Raw genomic sequence first — 27,291 nt, forward strand, 5'->3', positions numbered from 1 at the left:
TATAATAATAATTTAATTCATAAATTAAGTGTATTTTTTTCAAGTAACTGAAGGGTTTTCTTTATGGTGAACTGTAACTATAAGTTAGTTAACTATAATCACGCTGAACAGAACCAGTGAGAGTTTATGTAGATGAGCCTCTATAGGCAGAGGTAAGCTTTCAGGAGTCCATATATTACCATATATTCATATCAATAACTCTTGCTGTCTGCACAGGACCTTCAGAGGTTTAGTGAGCTTGCGTTCCTGCATATGATGATGATGCTGAAGATCTTTAGTTCAGTCGATGATCTCACAGTTACTCAGCGGAGGCTTCCAGGAACTGAAATCAATAAGCCGGACAGACGCTCTTCTCTTCTGGAAACGAACTCTGCATTATTCTCCAGTTCTCTGTAAAGCTGAAGCACTCAGTGTTGTAAAGCGCTGTATAAATACAGGAGAGTTGGCCTGAGGAAGCACTGATGCACCGGCGCTCTTCATCTCACTCCTCACATGCTTTCCGTTCTCGTTTTCCAGAGCGCTACTTTAATCTCTTTCCCTCTTCATACAGAGTTTTCCATGTTTTGCTTGGATCATCTACATTTAAAGTGCTTTTCCTTTCACAGTTAATTAATCGGAGAGGAAAGGCTCTTATCGACTGCGGTCAGGAAGAGCCGGGTTTGATTCCTCTCAGCGTTACTGTAGATCCGGCTCTGAATCCTGTGGATTGTTTTTGTTTGTTTTGTCTTTGCGTTGAGTGATTAATAATGATTGTGTTTGAAAGGCTTTATTATCTGCATGTCTTTGTTCAGCAGAGGAAACGGTTTACTGGGATGTTTAAAGGATTAGTTCACTTCAGAATTAAAATGTCCTGATAATTTACATCATCCGAGATGTTCTTCAGTCAAAAAGAAATTAATTTTTTTGAGGAAAACACTCCAGGATTTCCTCCATATAGTGTCTTCAATGGGGTCCAACGGGTCGAAGGTCCAGATGTAAGTTTCAGTGCAGCGGACATTTTAGAACAAAAATAAACATTTATATACTTTTAACCACTAATGCTCGTCTTGCACGTCCACGACTTCACGCATTACGTAATCAGGTTGAAAGGTGGCTGTAATCTGATGTAGACGGAGAATGTAGAGTAGAGCGAATAACTCAATCTCATTTTCTCCTCCAACTTCAGAATCGTCCGACATCGTTGTTTTAACTTTTATTTATTTATGTTTTTTGTAAAGGGCGTTAGATTCTTCTGTTCTTCCGCCTACGTCACGCTTGACCTTTCAACCTGATTACGTAACGTGTGTCGCATCACAGCGAGTGCAAGACGAGCATTAGTGGATAAAAGTTTCTAAATGTTTATTTTGTTATAAATGTCCGCTGGTTTGTCTAGATGAGACTCTCATTCCTCGGCTGGATCGTGTCGAGACTTTGAAGCTGCACTGAAACTCACATCTGGACCTTCGACCCGTTGGACCCCATTGAAGACACTATATGGAGAAACATCCTGGAGTGTTTTCCTCAAAAAAATTAATTTCTTTTCGACTGAAGAAAGAAAGACATGAACATCTCGGATGACGTGGGAAATTTTAATTCTGAAGTGAACTCCTCCTTTAATGGTTGTATAAAAAAATGTTTAGAGTATAAGGACTAGAATTGAAGTAATGTGTGTTTGTTGGCATCTTGTAGTGTTCTATGTAATAAACGATGTATATTCTCAGCCATAAAGCGTTGTTCCAGGTTCATGTTGGAAAAACAGCAGCATCACATGTACGAATACGAAAAAACGCAGACGTAGATTTCGGACCTTTAGTGTTGGGAATATAGTCTTAATCTAATGGAGCGGGAGATTAAACTCTACAGGAAACACCTAATAATTGTTTAATAATTGTGCTTTCGCTCAAACGTGTGTTTCATCCTGCCGTCGCCGCATGTGTGTTTGCACACTGAGCTTTAGAAGATGCTCTAGTTTGTCTGTGGAGAATCAGTGTTTGTTATTGGATGTTAATCGGAGAGACAGGCTGTGTGCTTTACACTTCCAGCACTTCCAACACTCCCAGATACTTAATTGCAAAATGCTGCTTCATTTAATTAGCATCACAGTGAAATAATGTCACTTCTGCTCACGGTGAACCGTTTTCCCATCAATCCCCATAATCCTCTAGGTCTGTGTTTCTGTTTTCATCCAGGATCTTACGCCTGTGATCCTGAGGAGATTATGAGGAGCTCATAAACACATGAATGACAGTTCGCAGGAGGAACAATAGCGTCTTTATGCGTCTTCTCTGGCGTCCAGCCACAACATCTCTCAGTGTGTCGGCCCCGGGCCCAGGTGTGTTCTGGGTAATGAGGCGTAATATGAGATTCTGGGTGGTCGGCCCGGAACACCGTCTCACACACATTTACTGTAATGCTCTTAATGGTGGAAAGCTTTTAGTGGTGTCTCAGCATTTTACCACATTTTTACCTCACTGTTGATTACAGTTGGTCCCGGATCCCACAAGTGACAATAGACGCTTGATTGGTGGAGACGGAGGGATTAAGTGCCTCTAACACGTCCTTAATGACAGACGAGCGTGTTTAAACATGAGAAATAATACATCAGGATCCCTGTGTCTGTCACTCCTGCAGATCGTTTGCTTTGTTCCAAAACTGGGACTCAGTTTGTTACAATGTTGCATTTTCTTCTTCTCGCTAATCGAGAGGAGCATCTGCAAACTTACAGCACAAGTCAAGTCAGACGCGAAGATGCCAAAGAAGCATGTGTGTACATTTAACGAGGATCTTTAAAGAGAGTTTATCAGGTTATTATGCGTAGTAAGTTGTAAAAAGAACTCATTGTGGTCTCGCGCTGAATGACGCGCACCAGAAGTGTCGCTCAGATCCCGAATTCACTTCTCTTTGCGCCTGAATGGTCAAATACAGACACAGTTGTCAAATCTCGGAGCGATAGTTTTGGTGTGGATCCGAGCGTGATGTTCATATATGCCTAAACGAACCAAACCAAGGGACAAAACACACCAGGTTCTGAAACAAACGCTCTATAAGAGCCAGGTGTGAAAACACCCTTTAATTCAGTCTTATATTAAATGGAATGAGAAAATTCTTAGTTATCATTATCAAGAGGTCTTAAATTTGGGGACGGTCTGGATTATCTTTAACACTACGATGAAATTAATTGATTCATTTTGATTTAAACACAAAGTGTTGATGTAAACGTAGCTAGTTGATGGATCAGTGATGTGAGTGTCGGGATGAATCCCAGAATCCTTGTCAGCATCAGTCAGTGAGTTAGCGCTCAGATTTCTGATTCCGGTTGTCCTTTCATGATGGCAGGAGCCCGTAGAGAATGGAGCTGGCATGTCAACGCGTCTGGCGGGAGAGCGAGTGCAGATTGAGAGGCGTAACGAGTCGAGCTCATATCGATGTCATATAAGACAGTCTCTTTTGCACATGATCTGACTTGCTTGTCAGTGAATACACTAACCCAGTGCTTAACTAACCCATAAACAAGCATTGGGCTTTACATCACCGTATCTCTGGGACTGGAGCTTCGAGCTGAGTTCAGATCGATTAGCAAACGCTCAGAAGACTCGTTCAAGGCAAATCATCCAGTGTCAGGTCACATATGCATGTGGAAGAAGTCCTGTGTCTGTGTCGATGTGAGTGTGATATTCAGACGCAAGAAGCTTTTGCTTCCACATGCCTGAATAATGAATGGAAGCTTGTAGTGGCCCACTTCAAGAGCATCATGGGATTACAAAGAAAAAAAACAAAACAAATAAAATGTCTTTGACATTCGATACAGGCACTTGATGTGTGTTGATATCAATGTCATGTAAGACACTCCGCTTTGCACATGATCTGGCATGCTTGTCAGTGAACACACAAAAATAACTACACCATAATAACCATAATAATAACTACACAAAAATAACTACACCAAAATCATAATAATAACTACACAAAAATAACTACACCAGCGCACAACTAACCCATAAAGAAGCACTTAACTAACCCATAAACAAGTCCTTAACTAACCCATAAACAAGCACTTAACTAACCCATAAACAAGCACTTAACTAACCCATAAACAAGCACTTAACTAACCCATAAACAAGCGCTTAACTAACCCATAAACAAGCACTTAACTAACCCATAAACAAGCACTTAACTAACCCATAAACAAGCGCTTAACTAACCCATAAACAAGCACTTAACTAAGCCATAAACAAGTCCTTAACTAACCCATAAACAAGCACTTAACTAAGCCATAAACAAGTCCTTAACTAACCCATAAAGAAGCACTTAACTAACCCATAAACAAGCACTTAACTAACCCATAAACAAGGCCTTAACTAACCCATAAACAAGGCCTTAACTAACCCATAAACAAGGCCTTAACTAACCCATAAACAAGTCCTTAACTAACCCATAAACAAGTCCTTAACTAACCCATAAACAAGGCCTTAACTAACCCATAAACAAGGCCTTAACTAACCCATAAACAAGTCCTTAACTAACCCATAAACAAGTCCTTAACTCACCCATAAACAAGTCCTTTTCTTTCCCGCAACTGATAAAATGCTTGTGATGTTTCCTTTGTATAGCAAAAGCATATAAACAAACTCCCAGTATCCCAGCATGCATCACTGTGTCCCTGAGCTGATGTGATGACTGCTGACAGGGCTGATGTCATGTGATGAGGGTCTGTAGGATCCGCTCAGAGGTTCTTCACTCACATCTGATGATGATGATGACATGAATGTTTTTATTTTTGTGTGTTTGTATCGACACAATCTTCAGCTGTGTCTCACTGCATCATTATTAATGTAAACATATTTATGTAAGCGCTTGTTTCTGGGTTAGTTTATACATCAATATGGATCGATGCGCCGCTCAAACGTCTAACGATACGGTGCATCGATGCCACACGTAAAATATCGATATTACCTTTATTATAATACCTTTATTTTGACACTCTGGGTTAGTAAAGCACATGTTTTCCTTCCGGTAGTTTGACTGGTTCTCTTTGTCTCTCTCAGTCTTCATCATCCAGGGCTCATCTCTCCAGTTCTCCAAAGAGCCGAAGTCTCAGGACGCGTTACACGGGCGCAGTGCGATCCTGCGCTGTGAGGTCAGCGACCCGGAGAACACACACTTCTCGTGGACCCAGGACGGGCAGCGCGTGCAGGACTCGACCCGACGCTTTCAGGAGGGCAGTAACCTGAAGTTCACATCAGTGGATCGACACAACGACACGGGGAACTTCCAGTGTGTGGCGTCCAGCAGCGCCACCGGAGAGACACTCACCTCCAGCAACGCCTCCTTCAACATCAAATGTAAATGAAGGAATTGGTGAAAATTATTATTATTATTATTATTATTTTTTTGTAATTTTTTTTTTTATGATATGAATTTTTAATATGCTGCAATACCGGTGTATGTCGCTTAAAGGTGCATTTTGTAATATTTATGAGGATCTGATGTCAGAAATGCAATATAATATACATAACGATGTTTTCAGTGGTGTATACAGACCTTACTTAATGAACCGTTATGTGTTTATTAGCTTAGAATGAGCATTTCTCTCTACACACACCGCGGGTCCGCTTACATCCACATGTGTCTACGGTGGCCCTGAACGGACAAACGCGTTTCGTCACTATGTTGTTCTTCGTGTAAAGAAGCGAGCTAAAGCCAGCGAATAAAACACTGACACAATGATGAACAAGTAACAATAATATTCGCAATAACATATCGTTTACTGTATAATCAAGTAACACTAATTTCTTAATTTATCTTGATAAGAAACCTCATTGCTTAACTGTCTATTCTCTGCTGTCTCAGACGACGACATCACTTCCTGTCGGCCACCGTAACTTCTGTTGGGTGCAATTCGCAACCTCACCACTAGATGCTGCTAAAAATGACACACTGCACCTTTAAACGTTGGGAACGCGTCACGACTCACGACACTGTTTGAGAGGGTCGCTTCCACTGTTGCACTGCTGTATGTGTAACTAAGCGTAACGGTTAAGATGGATATGTTAAACTATGATAGCTATCAGATTATATGACAGTGTTTCCCACATTGGTTCACAATATCAACACTGCCCGCCACTGATAGATTTTCCAAAAGGCTTTGACATCGTTGAATAAACATGAGCACTGCACGTTTCACAGTCAGATCGCGGCGCGGGTGTTTTATGTGAATGCATCTTTGAAGGAACTGACTGTCTTTAGAACAGTTTTGATGTTATTTTCATTTAATCTCTCTTTATATCTCCTGATAGCGTTCATGATCACCGCTCTGCACCTGTTTATAAACAGCATCATTTCGTGTGGTCTTGCAAACCTGTATTAATAATACTGTGGAATTTCTCTACAATATTCACTCATGACAGTAAAATAGGGCATTATAAGTCAATCTACTGCAGTATTTCCTCTCTCACTCAGTACAACATGTGGTTAACACCCAGTCATGCTTGGAAAAATAATAATAAATACCGTCATATACCGTGAAACCAGTATAATTTAGAAAAATACCGTGATATAAATTTTTGGTCGTACCGCCCAGCACTAGAAGAAAAGTGTGTCACAGGAAGCCTCTGGAAATGAGGTCACGTTTCATAGGATCTCTCTGTCATTGTTGAGTTCTGCTCAAACTCTCTCTCTCTCTCTCTCTCTCTCTCGCGTGTCAGATTGCGTCTCGCCCTCAGCCGTGTAATTATTCCTGTCGAGATGATCAGTGTTCCTGCCTTCGCCTTTGATTTTCCTGCCTAAATCTTTTGTAGTTTTCAAACACGTTCAGCTTGATTTCTCTGTTTCACAGCTCAGTTCTCATTCTCTCTGTCCTCTATAGTGTGTATTCAGATTTTTGTTTAAATTAAATGAACCAAACAACCCCTGTTAGTGTCAGTATTGCCTTACATCATCAGTACCGTTCGATCAGGGCTTACAGAGCGCAATCACATGAACTGCTTTTCTTTTATCCATTTCATGGATTCACAACAAAAAACATTTTTTTAAAAATGACTACACGCCTGCGCACATATATATTCGAACGCGCATATCTATAGACTGAACACATGATATGCATGTGCACGCCGTCACCGTTTACACAGATTCACGTTTTTGAAGTTTACACAGAGATGATCACGTTTTTCAACATGTTTTAAAGTGTGTGTTCTCGAGCTCCAAACACTGTCGTGTGAATGAACGGCCAGAACACATTAAAAGTTCCTGTTTTCAGTAAAACGGTGTCGTGTTAGCGGCCCCTGAGTTAATAACTAATGATCTTTGCAACGGAAGTGAATCAATCAAAACTAACTTTATCTGGACAATAACTTTATTCTAGATCTGCTGTAAAGCCAAAACAAATCTCCTGTTATCACTGTAAAGCTGCTTTGAAACCGTCTATACTGTTAAAGCACTATATAAATGAAGGAGACTTGACTGACTCACATGTGTCTATGGTATGTTGTATTCAGCGTATGATTGTGATGGTTGTTATGTGTCTCAGGGCTGGAGAGGGGGCCGGTCAGCATGAAGGATCCCGCCTCAGAGGCGGAGCTAGAGGAGGCTGAGCGAATCGTGTTGCAGTGTCACATTGATGGACATCCACGGTGAGTCAAACATGTCTGATGCTCACACTAAACCAAGGCTCCACATTAAGCCTTTTCATGTGCTTGTCCTTCAGTCATTCACTTAAAAAGATTAATTTAAAAAAAATTAAAGTAAAAAAATTGCTTGTCCAGGAAAAGTATGATTTTTTTTTGTGTGTGTGTTGTAAATATAATTTATTCTGAAGCAATATTCTCATCACTGTTCAGTCAGCTTTGACATAATTCAGGGGTGCAAACAGCGTGAACCACTAGTGTTTCTGTCTCACTCTGTGTTACACAAAAAATACACTTCAGTATCGATTAACGTTATCCGTTTTATTTCTCCACAGACACCCTCCAACACCACTCGTGCTCCAAAAAAAAAAAAAACCACTCTTCCGGGGACTTCATAATAAAAGTCCCCTTTTTAGTTTCGGTAAACGGTCATGTGAAATATTAAACAATATTCAGCATAAAGATATAATGTGCATGAACACATTTTTAACTTAACAAACTCCCACTCTTTAAAAAAAAAAAAAAATTATAATAAATAACTTTCAATTTAACATACTAACAGGCCATACTGAACAACAACATCCTTGAACAAAAATACAACCTAGTATATTTCAACAAGCTCTCGAGTATAACTCAAAGACAGACTTTTATTTGTTTTAATTCAGTTTCCATTGTCCTTCACTCAGTGCCTTGAGTAACTGACAAGTTGATGCCCCCTTTTTGGTAAGGCAGTCTGCAAGTTGTTCTTTTGTGTTGTACCACAGTACTCGCTCAACTCTCTGTGTTTGGACAAGTTCTTTGATACTACTTATCTCCAGGCGGAGTCTTTTCTCAGAGACTGACTTTGTGGACTTAATTGCATCAGCAAGCGAATGATTGTCAGTGACACAGATTATTGGTGGAGCATGTTCAGCATCACCAGTAGTTAGTTCTGAGAACAGTGTGGACAGAAAAATAGAATTGTCAATTCCATCAGACATTGCCAATGTTTCACCAGCAAGTGTGCTCCGCACAATCCTCTTGACTCTCTTTGATTGCCAAGAAAGAGGTGAGAATTTTCCATTTTCTCCCATTAAAAGAATCAGGTGCCCTCCTTGGGTGCCTCCATCTGAAAGATTTCCAAACGAAGCATCGCTGAACACGACCATCTTAAGAGCACTGTCTCTGCCCAAGTGTTGGAAGTTTAGAATTACCTTCTTGGACTTAAGTTTGCACACTATCCGGTTTGCTTCATGGATTGTCTGCACAGTTGCATTTTTTATGTTGGATGTCAAATTGCTAGCATCAAATATGACATCTGGCCTGCTCTGCCTTGCCACCCAGAGAATTTGGCCTATTTTGGACCTGAGCTGATCCTTTTCCTCCTCACAGAGAGGTGAGTCTTGTTCCACAGCTCGTGAAGGATCCATATGAATGTGTTGCATGTGTTGAATGTAGTTTTCCTGGTGTATTTGTACTTTTCTGTCAACAGTCACAAAATCTATTCCCACATAACAGAAATGATCATGTTCCTCACGTCCAACTTGGAAAACAGATCTTAGATGTGGTATTACGGTTGTGGAGAAACTTTGTGTGCCCCCCCATATGAAGTCATCCACATGACAGGCAAGCACCCCAGTTACAGTGCAGTCCTGATCTAGCCAATAAAAAACAGCTGGATCGACCTTGGACATTTTTCCTCCTGCTTTCAGCACTATGTCTTTTACTCTATTGTACCAGTACAATGAAGCGTCTGCCAGACCATATACACACTTTTTGAGCTTCCATAATGTTCCCTCACAGATAGCCTCAGGGGGAGGCCTGATGTAGATGTCACGTGACAGTTCTATTCCCTGCAGAAATGCAGATTTTATATCCATGGAATGAAGTGTCCACTGTTTTTGACAAATAACTGCCACCAGTAGTCGAAGAGACTCAGAAGCACATGTGGGAGAATCTTTTTGTAGCTCTAACACATTTAACTCCTCAAAACCTCTGGCCACCAATCGTGCTTTCGGTACTAGTCCAGTTAGTGTTTCCTTGAGAGTGCACACCCATCTGGTAGAGATGCACTTTTGTCCCTCATCCTGAACTTCCTCAAACACACTGTTATCTCTCCAACTCTTCATCTCTTCTTGTTTGGCTAGGTCAAAGGATAGATCTTTTGTTACCAATACATCCTCACTGACATTTGTGGCACTAACATCAGTAACAGCGGGTTCCATTTGAAGACAGTCTAAACATGATACGTCAACTGAATCTTTACTGCCTGCAACATTAGTTGGTTCAATGAGCAGAAGGTTGTACCAGTTTTTGTATTTGCCAGTAGCTTTGCCTGCACGCCCTAGTACTTTTGCTGTGTGCAAAGCCCCACTGTCTCTGTCTCTGTATTTTAGAACTTGCCCTGTTTTTAAACGGACATCAGTTCCCTGCTCTGTATCACTTTGTGTCACTATGTCGTCACTAGTGTGTTGTGCTGCTACATTCTGCCCCATAGTGGATGCCCCTGTATCCTCAGTTTGCACTGAACTCTGCTGTATTTCAGTTACAGTTTCTGTTCCCTCCGTGTTGTTGACAGCAGCTCCTGTCATCTCCTGTCTTTGCATATTGTTTGTGTCAATTTCAGCATCATCCCTAATGACATGTTGATCTCCGCTGTCTTTGTTTACTTTTCTTAGTCTGAGGTAGTGTACCCTAATGCAGGTTCCTCCATGTCTGACAAACACCACTGCACCATCCTGGCCAATGACAACTCCTGGTCCTTTCCACTCTTGACAGTCAACTCTCTTGTAGTACACTTTGTCACCCATTTCATATTTCTCATCTGTCTGACGTAGTTGTTTACGTAGTGCTCTCCGTATTCTTTCGGAACATTCTGCTTCTGTGAACGCCTTTCTTGATGCATGTAAAGCAGAGATGTGTTTTGCCACCCACTCACTTTTCGTCGTGCCCTCTAAAGCTGGGGGCTTGTCGGTTAACACAGAGGGCAGGTTGGGATTCTGTCCAAACACCAACTGATGTGGACTGTAGCCATGGACATTTTGCATGGTGTTCTTTGCCATAAGAGCCCAGTCCAATGCAGTGTCCCAGTCACAGCCGTTACTTGACTTCACTTTCATTATGATCTCTGTAAGTGTTTGGTTGTGTCGCTCTGTAAGTCCATTACTCCACGGGCTGTATGCTGCTGTTGTCTTTATTTCTATATTGAAGTTTTCTGCCATGTCTCTAACCTCATCATTATTAAATTCTCCCCCATTGTCACTGAACAGTTTCTGAGGTGGACCATGGACACTTATCCAGACATGGACAAAGTGTTTCACTATTTCAGAGGACTTCTTAGTGGTCAGTATGCTGCCTGCACTAAACCTTGTGAACTGGTCAATAATGTGGAGATACCACACACCTGGTTCAAGTTCATGTAGATCTACTGCAACAGTTTCGTTGTACTGAGATGCCAGTGGTAGGCCAACAGCAGGCTTTGGTTTGGTCTTACTGTCAGGGTTCTTGCAGGTTTCAGTAAGTCAAATTTAAGACCTTTTTAAGACATTTTAAGACCATAAAGATTGAAATTTAAGACCTACACGACGCATTACCAAATAAATATTCAAATCAAAGAATTAATTTTATTTCAATGAATTCAGTAATTGAAAAAGCATTCATTTAATTTACAGATAAATCACATTAGTAACCTTCCACACCAAACAATGCGTGTCAGATAAAAGAACAGAATCAAATTTTTTTTTTTTATAGAAAATTGTACTTTGCATATTATACTGTAAAAAACACATAATTATTTGATTTTAGTTGATCATAGTTGATCATGACTAGAGATGAAATGGCATGAACATTTAATTTCATGATTATAGTGACAAAAATGATCATGGTTATCACAGAATCCTGTTCAAAAAGTACAAATACTACACAATGAAATCAATTCACCATGTTTTATGTCGAAAACCAGCAAATAACAAATAAATTTCCATTAAAAATGAATATTTGTGTCTTGCATGTTATATACTAACATGTACAAGTTAAAATAAAGGTTTGACAAAAAAGGTTTTATAAAAAGATAAACCTCACATATTTCAGACTTTAAATATTTTTTTTATAAAAAGAATGAGTCCAAAAAGATAAATTACTGACATTTACAATGCACTTTAGTTTAGCTTATCTTTTATTATTAATAGTAAAATTAGGTCCGATTTTCCCGTGGCGTCTGTCGTTGCTATGCAACCATGCCCTGCGTCTCCACAACGACAAAGAAGTTTTAGTGGCTAATGGATTTCCCACCAACGAAAAACGCTTGCTGTAGCTCTGCTACAAGATTTATTTACGGAGAAGAGAACACCCGTAGTGTTTGGGTGCACCCCCATCATTCCTGTTGACTGAGCTTTCAGACAGCGCCTGGAAAAAACGAGCGTGTCGCTTCTATTATGAGCACGCTTACCGCGTGCCTATATACATTTGAACGAACTTGAGCGCGCAAAAGACGCGATATGTGAACGGCCTCTTGGCGAGCGACCTCCAGTCAGGCCGCGAGCGACGTGTTGGAGACCCTGCTCTAGAGCTCCGCTTTGTAGGCTACGACTCGATACTTTTTTGCTACTTTGTAATAACTTTCTGCGGCCAGCGTTTCTGGAAATAAACGAGGGTAAACCCTTTTTAAGGCCTTAAATTTGAAGTTCAGAATTTTAGACTTTTTAAGACTTTTTAAGACCCCGCGGGAACCCTGTACTGTATCTTTGACACGTTTCACATTCACTCACAATTTTCTCCAGAATGACACTACATTCTGCATCTTTATTTCCTGAGCTAGTAAGAAGTCTCTGCAGTCTGTCAGCAGAAGCATGACCAAATTGTCTGTGAAGCTTCATCAGGACTTTGTGTTTTTCTGCTGAGCTCATTTTGTCTGAAATTGTCAGTATTTCCTCGTCACACTGACTTTGTACATCCGCATTCTTTTGTTCCGTAAGGGTGACATCTTCAACAGCTACCAAGACACAGTCATCACTTTGAATGTTTTTCTTTTCATTGTCCATAATGTTTACACAGTAATGACCAGAGCTTGTAAAGTCAAGTTTTACAGGTTGACTGAACATCACCGCACTGTCATTTTCCATATCTAGCACTGTCCCTGCTCTTTTCATGGATGCCTTGCTCAAGAGTAGTGGAATGTTCGCTGGCACAACTTCAGTTTCAATATGACACCTAGTTTGTCCAATCTTTGCAGGAATTTTCAACTTTCTGTTGGAATAGACCACTTTTCCATCACCAAACTTAAAGGGTCTGTGACTGTGAGTTTCTGTCTTCCTCAGGTCTTTTATCTCGTTTTGGCTTAGTTCAGCGATGTAGCTATTTATCCATTCCTGTCCACACACAGTCCGTGTGCATGCAGTGTCTATTATTGCTGAGCCGAAACACTCTGTCATAAATATTTCTGCTTGAGTGGGCGACTCTTTTGTATACAGAGTAATGTTGCACTCCTCTATATCATCTGTTCTACAATCTTCAGTTAGTTTGACTTGCTCACCTCTGTGTGGACAGTCTTTGGCCCAGTGGAATGTGCTTTGACAAACAGCACATTTTGATCTGCGTCCATACCTGTCCAGAGGGTTAGTGCCAGGCAGTGGTGTCTTTTGCTGAACATTTTGCGACCATGGCTTGCTCCTTTGTCGCCTTTGTTCTGTCACATATGCTGTTTCCTGATTAATCCTCACTGTAGAAGCAGACTTTCCTCCGAAAATCCTCTTCAGTGCTGACTTCATTGACGCAAAATCCAAATTTGTACATGCTGTCAGCGCTAACTGTCGATCTTTCACTTCTAAGCACGCAGCGTCCAGCAGTTTGAATGCTAATACTGCATCGGGAAGCTCCATCTTATATTTACGCATCCGCGAGTACCGCTGTTCAAAATCAATTATATAGTCTGTCATGGAAACACTGCTATCTTTCATAATCCGGTCAAAGCTCGAGTACGCCTCGTAAACTTGGTCCTTTTCTTCTTTGAGAAACAAGTCATCGAGTTTCGTAAGTAAAGTGTTCATGCCAGTGTCATTATTCAGATCGTCTACCGGTATTTCCATCGCCGTTTCTCTCGCTCTCCCCGACAGCGCCAAAGCCACAGCAAGCGCCTGTTTTTTCTTTTCGAGTTCAGTAACTCTGGTCCAAATCGCGACTTCATTCTTCCAACTTTCATATGGTTTTCCTTCATCAAAGTTTGGCGGTACTCTATAGTTGCTATCCATCCTCTGCTACCAATGTTATACAAAAAATACACTTCAGTATCGATTAACGTTCTCCGTTTTATTTCTCCACAGACACCATCCAACACCACTCGTGCTCCAAAAAAAAAAAAAACCACTCTTCCGGGGACTTCATAATAAAAGTCCCCTTTTTAGTTTCGGTAAACGGTCATGTGAAATATTAAACAATATTCAGCATAAAGATATAATGTGCATGAACACATTTTTAACTTAACATCTGGATCTGCCACTGCATCACATTTCTCTCTGCGTGGCGTGGAGTGTCCGTTTTTATGTCGGCTCTCATGTTAACTGGTTAGAGCTTGTGTTAGAGCACAATGCCTGCGTGACACACACACACTTCTCGAGCCGCGCCAAAATCGCGTGCTAGAAATAGAACCGCAACCGACGCCTATTTTTCACGCGACACGCACGAGTGTTGGAAGTTTTCAGACAAAATAGAAGGCGCAAATACATATTAATAAATTACATTTTGATGCTTGAAAGTCTCTCGGTTTTGACAAATGCATATATAATTGTAATTTAAAAAATATGCCTAATTATCGATTTTCAAATATTGCCCCTGTCAATAGGCCTACAGAACGAAATATTCTGTAGCCTATTTTGCCGTCAATACTGCCGACGTTGTCTTTGCTGTATCAGGCTATATATATTATGTTTAACATCCAAATGTAGATGGTCTGTCGGCGCACAGAGCCACGCAGTCGCAGACAGCACGTGAAGTTCGTGAACACCGAATTCCCTTTTCTTTCTTATCTATTTGTGTTTGAACAGACATGTGCACGAAAAAATAAGCCAGTGTCCGTCTCAACGAGTTTCCCCGTAAACGCAGTCAAAATAAAACGGATGCGTGTCATTACCGGTATTAGATACGTGCATTCGTCTTAAAGGGACAGCACCCAATATATCTGCAGCTGTTTGTGTCACCAAAGTTAATCAAACAACAAAAGAGAAAGAGAAAAATCACGTTTTGTCAAAAGATAAACTGTATTAATACTTAATACAGTTAATTTACCTGAAAAACATAAAGCACTGCTTTATTTCTCGTGTATTTGTGTTTTATTGTATTTATATTTGTATTTTGTTTATTAGTTTCTATGCAGATGCACTAGGCCTACCCTACACAATTACCCCAATCATCCTAGAATTATTAATTCTTTACAAAAAGAGCTATTCAAATCATCAGGTGAAATTGTTTTCAGGAAGTAGCAGTAAAGCAAGAAGAAGAAGTGCAAGATAGTTTTTCTAAATTTCATTTGACTCTATGTGCCTATAGGGGTGGGTTGGGGATGGTGGCAATGTAGTATCTGGATATTTGCCGTGGGACGAGGGCTTCGATTACCATACATGTGTTTGCACCCCTGATAATTAAATCTGCATATTTATGACATTTTAATCTTTATAAAGGGCTTTTTCCCTAATCGTTTTAAACATATGCTTAATTTTTCATTTTAAATTCTTAAATTTTATCAATAAATTAAATTAGGATAATAAGACACTATAGGGCTGTTACCAATCAAATGAAATAATTTACACTGAAAAATTACAACTGCATTAAATAATGTTATGAATAAATGTTTTTTGAATATATAAATAAGAAATATTGAAAAGAATGATACTTTTAAACATGAAACTAAACCACCAGTAGGTGGCGGCAGGTGACCGTCTTAATGAGCGAGTCATTGAGTCATTTATTCAAACGATTCGTTCAAACGGCTGATTCGTTCAGGAATGAGGCAGTTGTTTATGAATGAGTCATTGAATCTTTGACTCAACCGATTCGTTCAAAACGCTGAATCATTCAGTAATGAAACACGGTTGAGTGTTGCTGTGAGATGCGCTGTGGTTCTGCTGTGATCTTTGTTTGGAACTATTTTCGCTGCTGAAATAGAACAAAATCAGTCAATATTGCAGTTAAAATGTAAGTGATTTAATATTAATAACTTGTTTACTGAACTGTCATTAAATCAGTGTCACATTTTCAATCCTGAGGGTATTCAGCACTGTTGGTCATGTGATGTTCCTTAACCGTATCATATGTTATAAATATAAAAGCGACACATTTTGTATTTTCACCGCAGTGTGTTAGCTGTGTGTGTTCTGTGTGTGCTGCGCTCATTTGTTTCCTCAACAGCAGCACAACCTTGTTTCCATCAGTACATTATATATTATATTATTATGCACTATCAATCGCCACTTACACTAAATTAATGCAGAATCATTCTCGTGTTTTGGTGATTCCCTAGTTATTTTTTGTTCTTGACGTTTTAATCAGGCTAGTTGTCCGGTCGGGCAAGTATTCATTTTCACTTGCCCGTTAATGTTGATCCCTGCACTAAACGCATCACATGACTAAAGACCAGCTGTGAGTGATGTAGATGCTGATTCTGAAGATGTTTGTGACCCGTACAGGCCGAGCAGTAAATGGTTCAAAGATGGAGAACCGCTGGTCGGGAAGGACCGGAACCTCACGCTGAGCGACCTCAGCCCAGGGGATTCTGGGATTTACTACTGCTGTGCTCGAAACGCAGCAGGACAAGTGTGCAGTAGCCACAACATCACGCTCAACATCATCGGTAACACTATGAGCTTTAACCCTTGTGCGACCCCTTATGGACATTTCTGTATTTTTCAGTATGGTTTTTTGATAATTTTGCCTGTGTTAATGCCAACTGCATAAATATTGGCACAGGTGTGTATTTTTATTGGAATTTTATTATTTCACCCCCATATCCTTTAATAAATCTATTTTACACCAGTAACACAAAATAGTTCCTCTCAGCACCTTAAGGACAAAAATGTCCCCATTAAAACTGCAGTTTTTAATCTCAGGGCCATTTAACTATAATATGATGCAGTATTTGTTAAAAGGCTTTCATTCTGTTGGCAAGGCTTCAAAATTTAATTTTGTACAATGTTTTACCAGATGTGCCATTTTCTCAGGTTTGGCTCATAAAGCAAATACTCGCTTTATTCCTGTTTTCTGCTTCTGCATATTATAGAGCCAATCGGATAAATTCTGCAGCGATAATTGTGTGTGTGTGTGTGTGTGTGTGTGTGTGTGGGTATGCATGTCAGAGTATGGTTTGTATGCGTGTAATAAAAAAAAATAGTGTGTGTGTGTTTGTATATGTGCTTGAAATATTTAAATCACAAACCCAACTGCTGTGTCCCGGTGAGTGATCTGACGGGGAACATCTGGTCCTGCAAACACACTCTCTCTGAAAGCTCATTTCTGACATATCAACCCCAAATTTGGAACACAACTAATTCAGATTTATGGCTTTGATTTTCTAGCAGTTTTAGAGTTCGACATGTTTTATAAAATATACATTTTGAATAAAATATTGTTCATAAATAATTTTCATAAACTTAAACCTCTAAAACTTTTTACTTTTTAAACTTTTTTTACTTCAACAAATTTTTTTAAAATGAGACCAAGCTAAAGTCTGTGCTCTGACAGTTTTTGGACACAGACATTTTTGTCCACTATTGATCTATGTGTAACTTTTATTAATTGATGCACAAGTGTTGGGCAGACAGGTTCTTTATTTGGCAGCTTTTAGATCGGATGTGTTTTGTGGATTATATTAGATCAGGGGTTTCCGATCTCTCAGACCCCCATCCTAACATTTAAAAGGCATAAAGACCAAATTTATACTATGAAAATTAATAATATAAATAAGCATGAAATAGTATTAGTATAAAATTTTTAATTTTTGTTTAATTTTTTTCTTTTGATCCCAGGTGCAAAACCCCAGCATTAGAGTGTCAGCGCGAGCAGGTTTAGGTCAGATGAGTCTGAAGATGTTGTCTGGTTTATCGCGTGCGACTGCAGATGTTTTCATGCGCTCTGTTATGTTTGTCACCTCATGTGCAAAGCAAAGCAGAAATGTATAAAGCGTAACCCAACACCCCGGCCAGCCTTCCCATCAGCCACCTGTGCTGCTCACACACACACACACACACACACACACACACCTGCAGACAGAAGAAAAGCCCCGCTGATGAATAGAGAGATCAGCCAGAGCATGAAAATTACAAATGAAAGGAGAGAGCGAGGAAGAGGAGATTTAGCAGAAGAATAGAGGAGAGTAAACGCTTACACGAGCGTGTCCGTCATCTGATGATCTCTGAACGCGACTGTTGCATCTTTTAATTTTATTCTGCCTTCATTCGAATTGTATTGCAATCTAAAAAATGTTGATTCATATTAAAAAGTAGATCAGTATGATTTTAAAATGCATATGCTTGTAATATTCAATCATTCACACAGGTCTCAGCGACCGGCTCCACATGTTGTGTACTTTATTATTTATTAATCGCATCCAAAATAACAGTTTGTGTTTACATATATGTGTGTGTACTGTGTATAACTATTTTGTATATATAAATAAACACACATGCATCTATATATTTGAGAAATATTTGCATGTATACACTGTATATATTTATATAATTTATATTATATATAAATATAAATATTTTATATATAAATAAATAAAAAATCTTAAATATATACATGCATGTGTGTGTTTATATATACAGAATAATTATACAAGTGTGTGTGTGTGTGTGTCTGTATATTATTAAGATCAGGTGTTAAGGCTGTAACAAAATATCGTGTCACAATATATCGCAATAACAAAATGCAACAATATGTATCGTGGATAGTTCACCCAAGATAAAAATTACTGTGAGAAAAAAATCAAGTTATCATAGTTTTAGTGTCAGAACTACATTAAACTACTATATATAATGTTGAATGTAATGTATAATAATGCAATGGGGGGATATGTGTGTGTCCTGATACTGTAATGCCAAATATCTGATGTTACCAGTAAAAACTGGCCGACATTATTTTAAATATATCTAGTCAGTGACAGATCAAGCATATTCATCTGAAATACTTCTGTACTTTCAGCTTCAGAATCATGAATATTGTTTTTCTGGTGTCTCTATTGTTCATTGGGTTTCAGCACCAAGTCCAAGACTATTCATTTACACACACAATGTAATACTAAATATAGCATTTTAATCAACAGCACATTTTTATGTTAACCTTTTATCATATGTCTTGGAGTATCGCAATAATATCGTATTGTGAGTTCAGTATCGTGATATGTATCGAATCATGACATGAGGGTATCGTTACACCCCTAGTGTGTGTGTGTGTGTGTTTGTATATTAATAATATCAGAACCTAACTCTTCTCTCTCTCTGTGTGTGTGTGTGTGTGTGTGTGTGCAGATAAGACTGTCCCCCGTGTGCTGGTGGCTCCAGTGGATCAGGTGGTTCTGCGTAACGAGGACGCTGTGTTTCACTGTGGGTTCAGAGCCAAGCCTCCGCCGGTTCTCCAGTGGTTCCACGACACAGAACCCGTCGTCAACACATCACGGTGAGACACTTCATCACTCGGAGTGTTTACACCTCGGGTAACGACACCAAACAAGCTCCAGGTCTCCAGTGCTCACTTTTTACATTAGACCAGTGAGTCCTTTAAAGGAGACATATCATGAAAATCTGACTTTCTCCGTGTGTCAGTGCTATAATCAGGTGCCTCTGCCAACACAGAAAACATGAGAAGTGAAGCCCAGTAGCTTTGTGTTGGTGAGCCTTTCTCTGCTAGCATGACAAAAAATAATCCGATCAGATTTCGCTCTCCTTCTGATGTAGGAAGAGGATTTTATTATAATATTACCGGCCCTTAATCTGCACGTTTACACTCACGGCACGACATTTGGTTTCGCACGCGACAACAGAGACCAGTTCTAACGCAATGATAAAAGATCCAGCAAAGCATGAAACTGTTCTGTGGTTGAGCTCAGACGAGCACTGAACACTATTGACCATGTCTGTTGCAAAAATTTAATTTTGCAATATTCATTGCGGGACATTTAATGAAAATGCAAGTGCAATTACAAAAATAATATCATTATATCATATCATTTTGCTACAGTTTTTGCTTGAACATGTTAAACATATCTAATCATTTCTGTAATACATTTTCATTTTCACTTTGCAACTTATAAAGCATTCAAATATGTATTCAATTTACATATTAAAACTAGGCAAATGTAAATTATATAATTGATTTTTCATTTTCATTTTGCACCAAACGTTTCACAAATGTAATTGAAAATGTAAATGTAAATACAGAAATGCATTGTCATTTTGCATATTACATTTCAAATTGAATATTGCTACCCATATGCTTCCATAGTGAAAAGGTGCATAATATGTCCCCTTCAGATTCTGACTGAGGTTGAGAGCATGTGCTTGAAGTGTAAAGGCCCGATATACTTCCAGCGAATCCAAAAGGTTGATTTAGAGTGTTTCAGGAGGTGGGCGTGGCCCTGAGGCTCCGCCTTCTCTGAGGTGTGGATCTCCGCCGCTTCATTTCTCCTGCTCAGTCGAGGTCAGACGCGAGTAAAAACATGAGGCGGCGCTGGGATGTTCGCTAACAGTATATCGCTGATAAAGACTTACAACTTATTTTTACTTGGCGAAGAACTTGCGTATCCTGCGCATATCAGGGCCTTAAAGCGTGTCAGAATGTCTGACCACCCACTGATAAATGATCCATCATGCCATTCAGTGTTTGACTGGTGCATTATGGGTAGTCCAGTGAATGTTTGGGCACGTTCAGCAGTGATGTTCTGCTTTGATGATGTTTAATGCGCTAATAACATCCTGTGCTAATCTCAAAACGTCAACACACACACTGCAGATCTCACCAGAATCATCTTCATAATCTTCATCTTATTTGATCTGCCTGTTTCTCTCAGTCACGGTTTGATTCTCATCTCCTAGTTAGTCAGCTTGAAAAGTGTTAATAGAAACATCTTCAGCTGTGAACGTGCTGAAGAAACACACACACACACACACACACACACACAGAGGATTCTGGGATTACCCGTGTTTCTCTCCCTCTCTTCAGTCTGTATTGACTGTGAGTCTGAATGTTTGATTGTGTTTGATCAAACAGTTTCTGCCTGGAAGAGCCGCGTCTGATGCCATGAAAACACACCCGTGACCCACATTCTGTGTGTGTGTGTGTTGTGACGTTGCTTAGCAACAGTAAACACTACAGTTACACTAATTACTCGCTTTTGGCAGAATTGTTCATATTCTAGTTATTAATAGAATAAACAATTTGTCATGTTGCTGAATTCTGTACAGTTACAGTTATTTTACTCCTAAGAACAACTCACCTGTGACTAACCTGTGTGTGTGTGTGTGTGTGCAGGGTTGTGGTGTATGCTAACGGCACACTGCACATCACTCAGGTGAAGCAGCGCAGCACAGGTGTGTATAAGTGTGTGGCTCAGTATGGAGAGAACAAACATGTGCACGTAGAGGCAGCGCTCAGGATCGCAGGTGAGATGAAACACTCACATACACACTCACATACACACTCACTCTCTCACACACACACACACACTCACTTACTCTCTCACACACACACACACTCACTTACACTTTCACACACACAATTGTGGGAGTAGTTGATGAGTTCTGACAGCTCAGCTCAGTGTTTCCACTGAATGCTGCTGTTCTCAGTGTTAAGTTTAAGACATTATACAATGTGTTCATGCACATTATACCTCTATGCTAAATATAGTTTAATATTTCACATGACCGTTTACCGAAACTGAAAGGGGACTCTTATTATGATGTTCCCGGAAGAGCGGTGGTTGTTTTAGTGCACAAGTTGTAATGGATGGTGTCGGTGTATGAATAAACGGAGAACGTTAATTGATCCTAAAGTGTATTTTTTGTATAACACTCAGATATTAAGCGTAGTGTCAGTTCTGGCAGGTCTCGTTAGTCGACGCGCATCAGTGACTCTCAGCTGACCCTCGACCTGTAGGAATACGACGCCCATCACTGTACTCATATATAAGCTCCTTCAGTATTATCAGCAGCTGTCGTGTTTCTCAGGAGCGGATTACCCTCCTCCCTCCCCAGCTCCACCTCTCGTCAGTCAGGATGGCATTCTGAGTCCCCTTGAATTCTCGCATTACGTTATACTTTAAAATCTTGAATTAATGACGTCTGCAACACATTCATGTTGGTTGTGTTCTGTTTACCCTAAGGGGGGTTATTGCTGCTCTTATCCATGCTAGGCTGCTCTTGCCCAGAACTGAACCAGACCGCCAATCCAAACTGTATGCTAATTGTCATTTGTATTTGACGATAGTGGTCCTGACAGAACAGGTGTTTATCTGCTGTGTGTGTGTGTGTGTGTGTAGAGATCAGCGAGATGGGCGAGCGCATGTCTCGGGTGTTCTCGTCCTCCATCAGGGCGAGTGTGAGCTGTGATCCTCCTCGGGGTCAGCCGGAGCCTCAGGTGTGGTGGGAGCGCGCTGGTGCTCGTGTGGCGTCTGAGGGTCGAGTCTACCAGCGCGACAGAGACCTGATCTTCAGCTCCACACACACCTCAGACTCGGGCCTCTACACCTGCGTCGCTCGCAACCGGGCCGGAACCAAGCAGCAGGAGCTCGAGGTCACTGTCGCCAGTGAGTCACACACACATCTGACCCAACACACACTCATCTGACCCAACACACACCCAACACACACACATCTGACCCAACACACACTCATCTGACCCAACACACACTCATCTGACCCAACACACACTCATATGACCGAACACACACTCATCTGACCCAACACACACTCATCTGACCCAACACACACCCAACACACACTCATCTGACCCAACACACACTCATCTGACCCAACACACACCCAACACACACACATCTGACCCAACACACACTCATCTGACCCAACACACACCCAACACACACACATCTGACCCAACACACACTCATCTGACCCAACACACACTCATCTGACCCAACACACACTCATATGACCGAACACACACTCATCTGACCCAACACACACTCATCTGACCCAACACACACCCAACACACACTCATCTGACCCAACACACACTCATCTGACCCAACACACACTCATCTGACCCAACACACACTGATATGACCGAACACACACTCATCTGACCCAACACACACTCATCTGACCCAACACACACTCATATGACCGAACACACACTCATCTGACCCAACACACACCCAACACACACTCATCTGACCCAACACACACTCATCTGACCCAACACACACTCATCTGACCCAACACACACTGATATGACCGAACACACACTCATCTGACCCAACACACACTCATCTGACCCAACACACACTGATATGACCGAACACACACTCATCTGACCCAACACACACTCATCTGACCCAACACACACTCATATGACCGAACACACACTCATCTGACCCAACACACACTCATCTGACCCAACACACACCCAACACACACTCATCTGACCCAACACACACTCATCTGACCCAACACACACTCATCTGACCCAACACACACTGATATGACCCAACACACACTGATATGACCGAACACACACTCATCTGACCCAACACACACTCATCTGACCCAACACACACTCATCTGACCCAACACACACTCAACACACACTCATCTGACCCAACACACACTCATCTGACCCAACACACACTCATCTGACCCAACACACACTCATCTGACCCAACACACACTGATATGACCGAACACACACTGATCTGACCCAACACACACTCATCTGACCCAACACACACTCATCTGACCCAACACACACTCAACACACACTCATCTGACCCAACACACACTGATATGACCGAACACACACTCATCTGACCCAACACACACTCATCTGACCCAACACACACTCATCTGACCCAACACACACTCAACACACACTCATCTGACCCAACACACACTCATCTGACCCAACACACACTCATCTGACCCAACACACACTCATCTGACCCAACACACACTGATATGACCGAACACACACTGATCTGACCCAACACACACTCATCTGACCCAACACACACTCATCTGACCCAACACACACTCAACACACACTCATCTGACCCAACACACACTCATCTGACCCAACACACACTCATCTGACCCAACACACACTGATATGACCGAACACACACTGATCTGACACAACACAAACTCATCTGACACAACACACACTCATCTAACACAACACACACTCATCTGACCCAACACACACTCATCTGACACAACACAAACTCATCTGACACAACACACACTCATCTGACACAACACACACTCAACACACACTCATCTGACCCAACACACACTCAACACACACTCATCTGACCCAACACACACTCATCTGACCCAACACACACTCATCTGACCCAACACACACTGATATGACCGAACACACACTGATCTGACACAACACAAACTCATCTGACACAACACACACTCATCTAACACAACACACACTCATCTGACCCAACACACACTCATCTGACACAACACAAACTCATCTGACACAACACACACTCATCTGACACAACACACACTCAACACACACTCATCTGACCCAACACACACTCATCTGACCCAACACACACTCATCTGACCCAACACACACTCATCTGACCCAACACACACTGATATGACCGAACACACACTGATCTGACACAACACAAACTCATCTGACACAACACACACTCATCTAACACAACACACACTCATCTGACCCAACACACACTCATCTGACACAACACAAACTCATCTGACACAACACACACTCATCTGACACAACACACACTCATCTGACCCAACACACACTCATCTGACACAACACACACTCATCTGACACAACACACACTCACACTCATCTGACACAACACACACTCATCTGACACAACACACACTCATCTGACCCAACACACACTCATCTGACCCAACACACACTCATCTGACACAACACAAACTCATCTGACACAACACACACTCATCTAACACAACACACACTCATCTGACCCAACACACACTCATCTGATACAACACAAACTCATCTGACACAACACACACTCATCTAACACAACACACACTCATCTGACCCAACACACACTCATCTGACACAATACACACTCATCTGACACAACACACACTCATCTAACACAACACACACTCATCTGACCCAACACACACTCATCTGACACAACACACACTCATCTGACACAACACACACTCATCTGACACAACACACACTCACACTCATCTGACACAACACACACTCATCTGACACAACACACACTCATCTGACCCAACACACACTCATCTGACACAACACACACTCATCTGACACAACACACACTCATCTAACACAACACACACTCATCTGACCCAACACACACTCATCTGACACAACACACACTCATCTGACACAACACACACTCACACTCATCTGACCCAACACACACTCATCTGACACAACACAAACTCATCTGACACAACACACACTCATCTAACACAACACACACTCATCTGACCCAACACACACTCATCTGACACAACACACACTCATCTGACACAACACACACTCATCTAACACAACACACACTCATCTGACCCAACACACACTCATCTGACACAACACACACTCATCTGACACAACACACACTCACACTCATCTGACACAACACACACTCATCTGACCCAACACACACTCATCTGACACAACACAAACTCATCTGACACAACACACACTCATCTGACCCAACACACACTCATCTGACCCAACACACACTCATCTGACACAACACACACTCATCTGACACAACACACACTCATCTGACACAACACACACTCACACTCATCTGACACAACACACACTCATCTGACACAACACACACTCATCTGACCCAACACACACTCATCTGACACAACACACACTCATCTGACACAACACACACTCATCTGACACAACACACACTCATCTGACCCAACACACACTCATCTGACACAACACACACTCATCTGACACAACACACACTCATCTGACACAACACACACTCACACTCATCTGACCCAACACACACTCATCTGACACAACACAAACTCATCTGACACAACACACACTCATCTGACCCAACACACACTCATCTGACACAACACACACTCATCTGACACAACACACACTCATCTAACACAACACACACTCATCTGACCCAACACACACTCATCTGACACAACACACACTCATCTGACACAACACACACTCACACTCATCTGACACAACACACACTCATCTGACCCAACACACACTCATCTGACACAACACAAACTCATCTGACACAACACACACTCATCTAACACAACACACACTCATCTGACCCAACACACACTCATCTGACACAACACACACTCATCTGACACAACACACACTCATCTGACACAACACACACTCATCTGACCCAACACACACTCATCTGACCCAACACACACTCATCTGACACAACACACACTCATCTGACACAACACACACTCACACTCATCTGACACAACACACACTCATCTGACACAACACACACTCACACTCATCTGACACAACACACACTCATCTGACCCAACACACACTCATCTGACACAACACAAACTCATCTGACACAACACACACTCATCTAACACAACACACACTCATCTGACCCAACACACACTCATCTGACACAATACACACTCATCTGACACAACACACACTCATCTAACACAACACACACTCATCTGACCCAACACACACTCATCTGACACAACACACACTCATCTGACACAACACACACTCATCTGACACAACACACACTCACACTCATCTGACACAACACACACTCATCTGACCCAACACACACTCATCTGACACAACACACACTCATCTGACACAACACACACTCATCTGACACAACACACACTCATCTGACCCAACACACACTCATCTGACACAACACACACTCATCTGACACAACACACACTCATCTGACACAACACACACTCACACTCATCTGACCCAACACACACTCATCTGACACAACACAAACTCATCTGACACAACACACACTCATCTAACACAACACACACTCATCTGACCCAACACACACTCATCTGACACAACACACACTCATCTGACACAACACACACTCATCTAACACAACACACACTCATCTGACCCAACACACACTCATCTGACACAACACACACTCATCTGACACAACACACACTCACACTCATCTGACACAACACACACTCATCTGACCCAACACACACTCATCTGACACAACACAAACTCATCTGACACAACACACACTCATCTAACACAACACACACTCATCTGACCCAACACACACTCATCTGACACAACACACACTCATCTGACACAACACACACTCATCTGACACAACACACACTCATCTGACCCAACACACACTCATCTGACCCAACACACACTCATCTGACACAACACACACTCATCTGACACAACACACACTCACACT

At 41.3% G+C, this 27,291-nt stretch overlaps 1 protein-coding gene across 3 annotated transcripts in view; it reads left to right on the top strand.

The window, feature by feature from the left end:
• Window positions 1-27,291, top strand: part of ptk7b (protein tyrosine kinase 7b) — an 86,365-nt gene that overhangs the window by 38,031 nt on the left and 21,043 nt on the right. For 2 of the 3 annotated variants that reach the window (XM_084093944.1, XM_084093946.1), the window contains exons 2-7: window positions 5,025-5,321; window positions 7,505-7,607; window positions 16,256-16,419; window positions 19,094-19,241; window positions 21,093-21,223; window positions 22,099-22,365. In XM_084093944.1, the coding sequence (XP_083950070.1) occupies window positions 5,025-5,321; window positions 7,505-7,607; window positions 16,256-16,419; window positions 19,094-19,241; window positions 21,093-21,223; window positions 22,099-22,365 (1,110 nt within the window). Of the gene's footprint in view, window positions 1-2,168; window positions 2,312-5,024; window positions 5,322-7,504; window positions 7,608-16,255; window positions 16,420-19,093; window positions 19,242-21,092; window positions 21,224-22,098; window positions 22,366-27,291 lie in introns of all 3 variants that reach the window. The other variant, XM_084093945.1, reaches the window with a different exon arrangement.

Source organism: Abramis brama, assembly GCF_963993115.1.
Source record: "Abramis brama genome assembly, chromosome: 19".
Classification (NCBI taxonomy): domain Eukaryota; kingdom Metazoa; phylum Chordata; class Actinopteri; order Cypriniformes; family Leuciscidae; genus Abramis; species Abramis brama.